Source organism: Anoplophora glabripennis, unplaced genomic scaffold (genome assembly GCF_000390285.2).
Source record: "Anoplophora glabripennis isolate ALB-LARVAE unplaced genomic scaffold, Agla_2.0 scaffold1300, whole genome shotgun sequence".
NCBI classification, from domain to species: domain Eukaryota; kingdom Metazoa; phylum Arthropoda; class Insecta; order Coleoptera; family Cerambycidae; genus Anoplophora; species Anoplophora glabripennis.
This window is the reverse complement of record NW_019417373.1, coordinates 28,344-40,380: the sequence shown is the minus strand read 5'-3', so window position 1 is coordinate 40,380 and position 12,037 is coordinate 28,344. Positions and strand designations below refer to the sequence as shown.

General features: G+C 29.8%; 1 protein-coding gene across 3 annotated transcripts in view; it reads right to left on the bottom strand.

Annotated features, from left to right (window-relative positions):
* Positions 1–12,037, bottom strand: part of LOC108915645 (neogenin) — a gene marked incomplete at its 5' end in the record, with an annotated part of 64,806 nt that overhangs the window by 28,667 nt on the left and 24,102 nt on the right. For all 3 annotated transcript variants that reach the window (XM_023456230.1, XM_018721738.1, XM_023456231.1), the window contains 7 exon segments: positions 896–1,178; positions 1,238–1,733; positions 2,154–2,272; positions 4,245–4,405; positions 4,571–4,715; positions 4,774–4,998; positions 5,180–5,393. In XM_023456230.1, the coding sequence (XP_023311998.1) occupies positions 896–1,178; positions 1,238–1,733; positions 2,154–2,272; positions 4,245–4,405; positions 4,571–4,715; positions 4,774–4,998; positions 5,180–5,393 (1,643 nt within the window).

Here is a 12,037-nt window from a genome sequence, read left to right as displayed (position 1 = left end):
TTTTTTTAACAAAATTCATCTGATATATATAATGATATATATTTTGATATATATCACCCAAAACTAAATAGCATGCTATTTTACACCACTATTTTTTTTACAACTGTTTTTTTATATAAGTAAATTACAAAAATTATTATCACCTATTTATAATATTCATTATTATTTTTTTATTGTGTGCCACCTGTGATCACAAGCGGTTAAGTTTATACTTATAATTATTGTCATCTGGTTGAATCTTCACACAAGTATATTATTGAAACTAAGATCAAATTCTGATGCTACTAACTTGTCAGACTATAAATATATTAAATTTAGATTTTTGAATATTTTAATACTTGTTTTTTTTCGGTTTGGGTATAAGCGTCCGAGTAAGTTTTTGAACTTAAAATTTTGTAACCGGATTTTGAATGACCTGAGAAACGTAGGTATTTGATAAGTTACTGGCGCCCTGAACTTTACAGTTTTAAATACCGCAGGACCAGCTCCGACTGTGTGCTAGTCGACGTTTCTGCCACAACAGCTTCAGGACGCGACACCAACGGAAAGGTGGCATACTTGTAATGTATAGCAACATTAACCATGTTTTTCTTGGAAATTATTGCTTGCACTGACATTAACCAAGTGCACAATTTTTTAATTAAAAAAGTCCAAAAAGTTAAGAGCTGTATAAATATGGTTAAAATATATCCAGCGCTCACTAGTAACTATATGAAAATTGTAAGCAGATTTTAAGTTAAGAAATAGAACAGTTTATGCCAATATTTTAAGTTCCTCAAGGGTTATATAAGAACATTAAAAATTTCAGTTTCATACCCTGAATGTCAGATATTATCAACCTTTCTACTAATATAAGTTAGGTTAGTTTAACTCATTTTGATCCAGAAAAACTAACCTCCATATAGTAGATTGTATAACGCAGAATTTTCCCATTAGGTGTTTCAGGCGGTTGCCAATTTATATGAATATTTCGCGGACTAGTGGCGTAGACTTCAAAGTTTTGTGGTGCACTAGCAACATGTTCCTCCGATTGCGTAGTGACCGTCAAAATTTCGGACGATACTCCTACTCCCAATGCGTTGATTGGAACGACTCGAAAGTGATAAACGCGACCGGGCAGTAAGCCACCAATGTTGATTTCTTCCAATTTCGACCTGCTGGTGTTCTGGTATCGCTCTCTGCGAATGAGAGCATATTTTAACAAAGTTGGCTAGCATTTGATTAAAAGAAAAGTTACCTGTCGCTCCCCTCCTGCCGATAATAAACTGAATAGGCCTGTATGCTATCACCATTCTCTAGTGGCGGTTTCCAACTTAGAATAATAAATCTCGCTTTGACGATGGGCGCCTTCAGGTCCTGGGGTGGTCCTGGCAAGCCGTCAATAATATTCTTCTCCGAACTTCCTGCCGAAAGGGGTTTTGGGGAGGAGGGAAAATAAGCACTTTGAATATCACCCAGGTTAATGCTATCACTGTTAGATTCACTACTTTTTAGAGACGTAAAGGCACTATGCGGATCAAAAATTCCACCCTCCGAGTTTTGTACGTTAGTTTTTAGTAAGTGACCGAAATCTACATCACCCAAGTTAGCAGTGTTTTCAGATTTCAGAGAGGAGAATAAAGATATTGATTGTTGTTTGTAAGATGGTTCTGTGTTTCGGAGACCAGATTGTGCTTTTTTAGGTCTCATTTTTTGTTGTGCTTTTTTCTTATCTGCTACTGGTGGAAGTGTACCTGGTGTACAAATCAAAAACAACATGCATAATTCCATGCCAGAACAGTGACCAATCCATGCCAAATTAGTAAGTGTTAATAAAGCAACAGGAAAAGGATAAAGGTAATGGGTAAGGATGGGGAAAAAATAAAAAAAATTATAATTTGCCAATAAATGCCATATCATAACTTAGTCATGCTGTATGTGTAAATTGTTCTATTTTATGTTTCCAACAAAATAAAAACCTTTAAGGTAAAAAGTGATAAACAATTTGCATCGTTTTCTCCAATTTAAATTTTGTTGAAAATTTAAGAGCACATTGAAGATAATACTTGATAAACAGCAATATTAATTTGGATTAAACCTAGAAACAATGTCATTCGCAAAGATCCCAAGTAAAGCATAAAATGTTCCCTTAGATTTGAATTTTATCTGTTTACCTGGATTTGTTATAACTTTGAGGCTGGCAGACGCCTGAACACTGCCTGCGGCATTAGAGGCAAAACACTGGAACAGTCCAGAGTCTGTTGTCATGAGGCCCATAATTTTTAGATTATAGCTGGAAAAAATAATTTTTAGTCGAAGTTTATGATATAAAATTTGACAAAATAAGCACATTTTTTATTAATTAATTATTAACAAAATTATTAACAGAAAAACAATATGAAATATTTCAGTATATCCCTGTGAAAAATGTTATAAATATTGAATTTTCTCTTAACAGATGAAAGTCAAAAGAAAAAAAATGGAGAAATTATTCATTCACAGCAAAGCAATCATGTTATCGTAACAAAAATTGTGTAGATATGCCAAAGGATGGGTTGTATAAGCGAATTCAGTGTTGACAATTCTGAACATTTTTAGGCAGAGCCGGGTTTATCTGAATTAAGAGATTAGTTTTTGTTTTTTTGTATTCGAGAACTCAAAAAAAATATGCTAATTGAAAAATTTTCTTACTTTATTGCGTTCTCTAGTGTGCTAAAAGGAAAACTTGAACATAAGAAACACCTTGTGCAACCCTTTAAAATTAAAATATTTCATTTTTATATTTCACAGAAAAAAAGGTCTATAACCATTTTGAAAAACATTGTAATAAATATTAAACGTGTCTTAAATTGTGTTTAAAAAATATTCAAGGAAAAATCTTTAAGGATATTTTTTCTAGATAAACATACCTACTAAAAACAGAGAAATGTCTTTTAAAAAATAAAAAATTATTACTCAAAATAATGAAAATTCTCAGGAATTCAGTAGAATTTAATAAAATAAAAATTATACACAAGTTTTATTTATTTTTCATTATGTTTTGGCTTCAATTTTTAACCATGCTGATAATATCCCGTTAAATATTGAGGCTAAGAGGGTCAGGTCTTCTTATTTTCAAGTGGTGAAATATATAATACATAAATATGTTTCTTTTGCTTGAGAATAACAAATTGGTTAACATAAATTAATTGCAAAACACTTTTTTGTAGGTGTATGTAAATAAATAAAGAAAAGTTTGCTTTATCGAATCGAACTCAATTCCCATGATATGAAAACTAAAGTCACAAAGGTCTGTATTTAAAAGAATAAAATGTATATATTATATAAATATTTTTCCTTAATAGCTATGCAACTTATAAATAATATTTTCTATAGGATTTCGTAAAACAAAGCAATATTTATGTATACTTAAGTTGATAATGATGGTGTTTATCAGCAAAAATATTTATACTGCCATTGTTGTTATAAACCTATTTGTTCTGTGATATAGTTTATCCAAAAATTTGATCTTATCTGAGAAATAATGTAAAAGTTGCACAAGCAATGTTTGTAAACCATACACATGTATTGATTTTCAACATTATTGCTATTTCCCAAAAAGAATAAAGTCTTTCAAATTTCTGTTACGATTCCTTGAAAAATAATTATAAATATCGAATGATTGAAAATAGTTCAATGTTTTTATTTTTAAAAATCACTCTTTGAAAAAAATATTCATTTGAATTACCTAATTAATAAGTTTCTTTTAGCCAATTTGTGCTATAAAATTATGAAAGACTGTACACAAATTATTTAATTTATACAACAAACTCACTATCTCGTATTTGTGTAATATTTGTAAAGATTGTACCTTATCTAAAAAAAAAAATCTTTATTGTTATTATATCATGCAAATGCAATCATTAATTACTTAAATGTGATGTAAAAATAAAACTATGGTAATATATCTTATCTGAATAACAATGACAAATAACAAAGCCCATTTAAAACTATCGTAATTATTTTCGTTGATAAAACATTTATAAGTACACTCACAATAAAACAGGAAAATTGAAGAACAATTTTTGTTATAAAATAAAATAAGTTATCAATCAAAGTATTAAGGTCAAATGACAAAAGATCAGACAAAGCAAGTCTCATATTTTTAAATATTTTCTTGAGGACCTTCTTAAGGAAAATTTATTTTAGAAACATTTGTTGCAATTGTCGCAAGTTTCAGAGTACCTATCATCAATTTATTCGTTTAGATAATTGTTTTGACTTACCCATTCACTAAATTATAATACTCTGTGTATTTAACTAGCTCTCCATTCTTAAACCATTGGATTTTCGGTTCGGGGATACCATATACAGAACATTCTAGCTCTACGTCTTTTGTAGGATATTCAGTTTTATCTTGAGGCTTCTTACGAAATTTTGGAGGCACCTAAAATTATTTAATAAGGATTAGAATTAGTGGACATGTATGATAAACTTTTGTCTACAATAGCAAGATTTTCATTGCCATTGCATGCCAAAATCAGTACCTCAGCAGATTTTTATTTTTGTAAAAAAATGTATTGGCTTTAATTAACTCTACCATAAATCTTACCTGTATTTGAATTAAAGCAGAAGCATCTAGGCTGTCCTCTCTATTGTGTGCTCTGCACTGATAAGTTCCTGCATCCTCCTCCTGAATTTTTGTTATCCTTAAAGAACTCGTCGTACCCACTAAAGTAAATCTACTATCCAAATCACTAAAAAAATTTTTCATTAGATAAAAATTTTGGGATTTTCTAAGGTCCTTCTTCATACTTTAGATCAATCGGGTATCCATCTTTCAACCAAGTGATGCTAGGATCTGGATTTCCATTAGCTGCACAGTCTAATGATACGTTTTGCCCTTCTACGTATTTGCCAGCTCGTGGTTGTGCTATAAAACTAGGTGGTGCCACGTGAGCTGCTTGTTCTTGGTCCAGATTTATATAAAGGATTGCTTTATTGCTTAGTTTGTATGAATTAAAACCTGAGGCGTTACATCTGAAATATAAGATGATTATTATGAAAAGATAAAAAAAGTAAATAAAAACAACACTTTAATTAAAACTAAAATAAACTTTTTAAAAATAAATTAATAATAGTCTTTGCATATAAAAGTAAATGGGAAGTTATATTAAATGTTATATAATTAATATTTTAGGAAAGACTAACAACTCCTTACCTATATGAACCTTGATCTGACTCCATGACCTCGTCGATCTCCAAAGCTCCTGAAGGTAAAATAGCCATTCGTAGGTCGTCAACTTGAAGAGGCCTTTCATCTTTTAACCACCGAATTCTAGGTGGAGGAGCACCGTCTACATAACAAGCAAAGTAGGCTTTTTGCCCTATATACACCGTAATGTCACGAGGTTCCTCTAGAAAACCCACGAGACCTGAAAGATGAAAACAAAAATTACTGAAATGCATTGCAAAGTTTCATGTTGCTATTTTTGTTTTGTATTAATTTATTCATAAATTGGGACTATTATATTATTTCATTCAAATATGCAAGGCTTTATAATAAATTATACATTCATACAAGGTGTTTCAAATTCAATGAAACAGTATTACGGATCTTATGGTTATTTTTGCATCTTGGAGAAAACAAGACATTAATTAATGTTTTCGTTAATTTGGAAAATTTTTGAAATTGCGATTTTATTGTTTTTCGAATTTATTTGCAGTTACACATCCTAAAGGCCATTATCTCTCTAACTATGAATATTAAAGTAGATTTTTAGTTCAATGTTACGTTCTTTAGACTTAGTTCATAGTGCACCGAAATTATAAAAAAAAACACAACCATTAAAAATTAACAACGTAATATGATTTTTTGCTATTTATGTTTTTATTTCTTGTTAATCTTATCTAATCTTATTATTTCTAAGAAGACCACAAAGAGATTATATTTATTATTATTGTCAATACATATTTTACTTTCTATTTGACCTTCAGTCAGTATTTGTTGGTGGAAACAAAATTATAAGGATCCTTGTCTGAGAACTTAGGATTGCATTAGGATTGCAAATATTGTCATTTTTTTAATTTTTGGCAAAGTCTAAAAACAAAATGCGATGTTTGCATATAGTTTAGAGTTCTTAACGATGAGGAAACAACTGTCTATTCAATATTTAGCAAAATATAATGAAAATTTTTCTCATTTGATATGTTATTATTGGCCTATCAAGTAAAAGTGCTTAAAAAATATGTATATAGAAAACAAAATAAGACAAATCTTTTCCAAATCAGAAAAAAATATATGCTGTGAAACATGAGCCTTGAGCAAAAAAATAATAGTACAATTTTCTGTGGCTCTTTTTCAAAAATTCATTGTTGACGAAGTTACATAATATCAATATAATACTTTATTATCATCAATGTTTGGAGTTCTTAAATGGTTTAAATGGTCCTTATTGACTAGAAAATTAATTGCAGCTTTATTTGCATTAAAAAAATAGAAGTAATAATAAACAGATTAATATTTAAAGGAGCCAATAAAAAATTATATACATAATTGTTTTCGAGTAAAAAAATACATTTAATGACTTGGGGCAACCGTTTAAATTGACCTAAATCAGTAAAGTCCTCGGCAAAATGTCCCACATCGTCTTTAATACACAGCTAAATGTACACTGTCAAACGTAAAAATTAAAAAATGCAAAATACTACATTCCACTGCATTACAAAGTTGAGCTTTTTTTTGGAATACTTTTTATGAATTTTAATACCGAACTTAAAAAAAATTATGATCGACTTTCTATTCACTAAAAAGAGAGATTTTAAAATTTCAGGGGTGGAAGCTTTCCAATGTTAAAAATAAGGAATTTACTGTCAAAAAATTTAAAATTATTTTAAAAGCAATGATTTCCGTTTATCAATTGATACATTTCCCAAAACAAAACTCAGTTTTTTAATATTACCTGTACTGTCTCTATAACCGATCTGCTATTTTAAACATTTTATTTTTACTTTCTACCTCAATTTCTTCGCATATTGTATCCAAAGAATGTTGCAAAAAATAAAGAAAAATGTGAGACTTTAAAACATTTTATAAAATAAGGGACACCTTGTGTGTAATGAATGATAAATATTTGTAGTCAATCTCTATAATTATATGCAACGCATTAATATTGCATTATACTTAAATTTGTTTAATAATAATTGCAGTTATTGAAACAAATCTTAAGCGATTTATTTAAATTAATTAAAGAAAAAAGAAAATAAATATTACATAACAGTATTGATAATGTTAAAGGGAATTTAATAAATCAAAATAAATAAATTTAAAATCAGGAAATCAATTTTGAAAATTATTTATTGGAAAATAAATATATGCGTTAATATTTTTAGAAATATTGAAGAAATTGTCCATACGTATTGTTTAGACCAGCGGTCTTCAAACTTTTACGACTTGCGGAACCCGGTAAAAGTTTCAATTTATTTGAGGGACCCCCATACCTAAAAAAATTTTCACACATTTTTTCTGATTATATATTCAGATGTATGGAAATGTGGCATATTTAGTAAAGTAAGTATTGGTTTGGAAATTGAAAACAAAAATTGAGAAAATGAATGTATAAAATTGGCAGTGATAGTTGTCACATATAATGTATTGTAAATTGCATATAGGGAAGGGGTTAATTGCATATAGGGAAGAAGTATCTGACAATAAATTAAAAAAATATTACTTTGTGAAATCAGAATTTCAAAGAAAATGAAATGTTAAGAAATTTAAAAATAGTAATGAGTTGTGATAACAAAAATTAAATTGATTTTTTTTTATAAATGAGAGAATTATTGTAAAATAGTTATAAGTAGTGAGTAGTGAGCAGTGGAAAATTAAACGGGGATACGGGAGTGCCGTTACGTACAAGAATAAAAAAAAGGATTTTAGTTGATTTTTTGAAAATTAATCAAAAGTTGAGATAAAAACGAAAAAGAGATAATTTAAATATTACAAAGTCCATAAATAAACAGAGAAGATAAAGATCGAGAATATAAGAAATAAACAGGAATACAAAAGGACCCAGTACGAGATAAAAGACCATACACAAGATGGGAATTGGAAAATTTATCCTTATGGGAGAGCAGTAGAATCAGCAAGTTACGAAAGTTGCAGCTTGAAATTTGAAAACGAGGCAGAACCATTAACGTTGAACAAGAGGAGCAGACCAATGTGTAAAACCGGAAAGTGGTTGTGAGAGAGGAGTATAATAAATTTAGTGAGGACAGACAGAGGTAAAAACAAATCCATATTACACGGACAAAGGATATACAACAAATTTTGGGAGATGTAGTACATTGTTGTAAATATTAATAAGTAATTTAGTTATTTTATGCCCGTTTGCACCGTAGTGTTTATTCCAGAATTTTTTTAAATAAGTATTTCTTCCTTTTTCCTGTGGACTGTGAATGAGTTAGTGGTGTTAAGACATCTTTGACAACTTTGAAATGGATTCAGATTCTGACTTTGATGTACTGGATGATTTTGATATTCACGAAATTATAGATTTCCCAGACAATATATTAGAAATGATTTATTTCATAATCTAGACAATATGACTATTTTCCGCAGATTTAGGTTGACAAAAGAGACCACATTACATCTGCTAACTTTAATTGAAGAGGAGTTGGAATATCCAAGTGACATGTAAGTTTTACGAACACGTCGGCATGAACATGATGCAATTGGCAATCAGAATTTTGGAGTTATAAAAAGCGTTTATTCTTAATATGATTTTGTATTTCTAGGAATAATAGTGTGTCTCCTATCCAACAAATGCTGACTACTCTTTGGTTCTATGCTTGTGCTGGTCATTTGTCTTGCAGACTTTTCAGGGATGGACATATCAACAGTGTCCAGAATAATTGTACGAGTATCAATTGCAATAGCTCGGCTTTATCAGAAATACATAAAAATGTGAAAATAGTTAGTGTGCAACATGAGTTCTATAAAATTGCATCATTTCCTAGGGTGTTAGGTGCCATTGATGGTATTACGTTAGGTTTGAGAATTTGACTTCGACATATTTTTTTCCGAACGTAATTGGACATAAGTTAGCAGCATAATAAAATCCCTAGACAGTATTCTTAAAGCCCAGTTTAATTTAATCTACAATCGGCAGTAAGTGGTGCAAAAGCTGATTATTAAAACCTAGTTTTAAAATTAAACTAAGTTCAGTTGAACTTGGCTTAAATTCGAAACGGTGCAAACGGGCATAAATTGGTGTAGGTTACGTAGGTAACTATAATTTTTGTTTAATTGTGTCCAAGAAAGAATTAATTTAATAATTAATATAAATTTTCTTTGAAAATCAGGATTTAATTATTTTATTTAGTTTGACGAAATTAAAATTTCATTGAAGTCATTTTAAATTTAAAAAAATATATAAATAAATAAAGTCAGTGTTCGTTTCTTCTAAAGAACCGCCCCTAGAGGGAAAGAGCTTGTGCTATATAATATAGGAGAAAATATTACCTTCAAATTTAATTTTTTTGAGGAATTTTGTTTTAAATTTCAAAATCAGTATCTACATTTTTTGTATTAACCAAATTTTAATTTGAGAATAATTTTGTCTTGGTTGAAAGAAATCTAAATTAAAAAAAATAAAAATAAACTTTCACCTAGACTGCCGCCTACATTTAAGCAGGTGAAGGTAAGTAGATTTTTCCTGCTAACTATCTGAGCTATCTGAAGATTACATAAATATAAATTATAAACTTGTTAAGCTCTTATAGTAAACTTATAGGCATGTACTTATAAAAATAAAAAATTTTTAAGAGTATAATTTTTTTTGAATTTTGTAGTATCGATATTGTTAGTTTGAAAATTTCGAAGTTTTGACTGAGTCACAGAACTCTAAGAGAGGTTGTAGGAAACCCCAGGGTTCCGCAGAACACAGTTTGAATACCGCTGGTCTAGAGTGTCTAGGTCTAGACTATGGACATTTATTATATTGCATCTAAAACATTGGTAACTGAATTGAATGACAATATCTTCTAAAGCCACCAATCAAAACTATGTTAAAAAATACTGCTTGAACTATTTATTGTGAGATCCTATATAAAATGCTCAAATGCTCTGAAAAAGCAAATAGAGCATCTAATTTTTTACCCTCAGAAAACCATCGTCATTCTCATCCTCAAATCAGTTCATCATCAAAAAGCTAAATACCGACATTACTGACTGTTTACAGAAAAATATGACAGTTGTTGAATTGTTAGTATTTTATCTTATTTCCTTCACGTTGGTAATTTTTCGGTAAAATTAAAAATTATTAAAACATTATGATTAAGGTTACATTAAAAAAGAACATTCTGTTTCACCGGCTGTGATTGGTGTAATTTTTCAAGAGATTCTATTCAACCAATTAGCGATCGCATTATCCCGAGCGTAGACGTAACGTTTTATCATTGTTCATTGTAAACGAGTCATTAACATTGGTGACGCCAAGATTTAGTAATTTTTCGTTACCAGTACCAGCCCTGCAATGTCGGTTGCCTAAGCTCGGCGGTCACGTGACTTGTAAACATCTATAAAGGCTATCTGTATATGAAAAGTATGATAATAAGATAGATTATTGTCAATTACTTTTTAAATCTCCTTAAAAAATTCAACGACGAAATGCAAGAATTCTATTATTAAATTTCAATTTATTTCCATAAATAAACCGCCGCGCCGGATAACTGTGTGGAAAAAAGAAATTATGTAAAATCTGGAAAGGCTGTTTGTAAAAAAAGTTAACAAACGCTTACCTCTGCGTTAAAAACTTTTCAAATCATTCTGAACGGTTGAGTTTTAGGCGTAAATAAATTAAATTAATATTCCCCTTGAGTTGCAAAAGGTTTAATTTCGTTCTTGACGATAGAAGAACTTGAGCGGTCGCCGCGAAGTAAAATTAATTCTCGTGTCGAGTGTTTCTTTGTGGCCAAAGTTGGATACATCAAATGTGCCAACTAATTTTCAACAAATTTGCATCCTTCAACGAGAAAAAACGTGCTAATGATGAGAATAAAAGAGACAATACATTCCTGGAGAAAGCTGATACTGTAGGGTTGTTTGTAAAAAAAGGATTACATTTAGTATCATTTACTCGCAAATAATTCGTCTTCAAATTACAAATTTCAATTAACCGTATACTTAATACTAGAGTTGGACTCAAAACAAGTTTTGTAAAAAGTCACAAATAAAAAATATTTGGGGATTTATACATATATTTATGCTTCAGGCAGAATAAAATCTAATAATAAATATAAACAGTAAACTGTAAAATATACGCGTACCTAACCTACAAAACAATCATCACATAACAATGCAATACTGTAAGCAGTAAAGTACATATTAGTTGCGACAAGTTTTCGGGTATGATTTCTTTAATTAAAACAAAAGTAACATTTCTTCGTAAAAGTATGCTTAACACCTTTATAATCCCTCAAAAGTTGGATATGAAACAGTTTCTTGTCAATTACTCAAAAACCATCGGAGATATACATACCGGGTGATTCGCGGCCCTGTATCTCCCTTATTTTAACAAATAGCTAGAACAAACCCTATATATTTTTAAATCGCCGCTCGAACTCTATCAAATGACATTATTAGATCGTCTCCATGGTAACATATGTCAAAATTGCTATAGTCAACTGTTTTTGTTCAAATGGCACACTACATATTTTTTTATCAATTCTGGAAGATATTTTTTTTCTGCGTTCAGCTATGTAAGGAAGCCTATAGTTTTATTAGAAATATTGCTAAAAAACAGCAAAAAAGATGAACCATACTTTTCGTAAATAGATAGATAGATAGATAGAACAATTTAAAAGGATACTTATTTCAAATGTTCAAAATGACCTCCATTTGATTCCAAACACAGAACTCCCTCTCTATAAACACATTCTAGTGTTTCTTCATTTAATCCCTACTCTTATTCTGCTTTTAAGGTCGTCAATATCATTTAGGTAAGGCCAAAGAAAGATATCTATAGGAGTGAGATCCGGAGATCTAGCAGGCCATTTAACATCTTTATCGAATGTTCTTCAT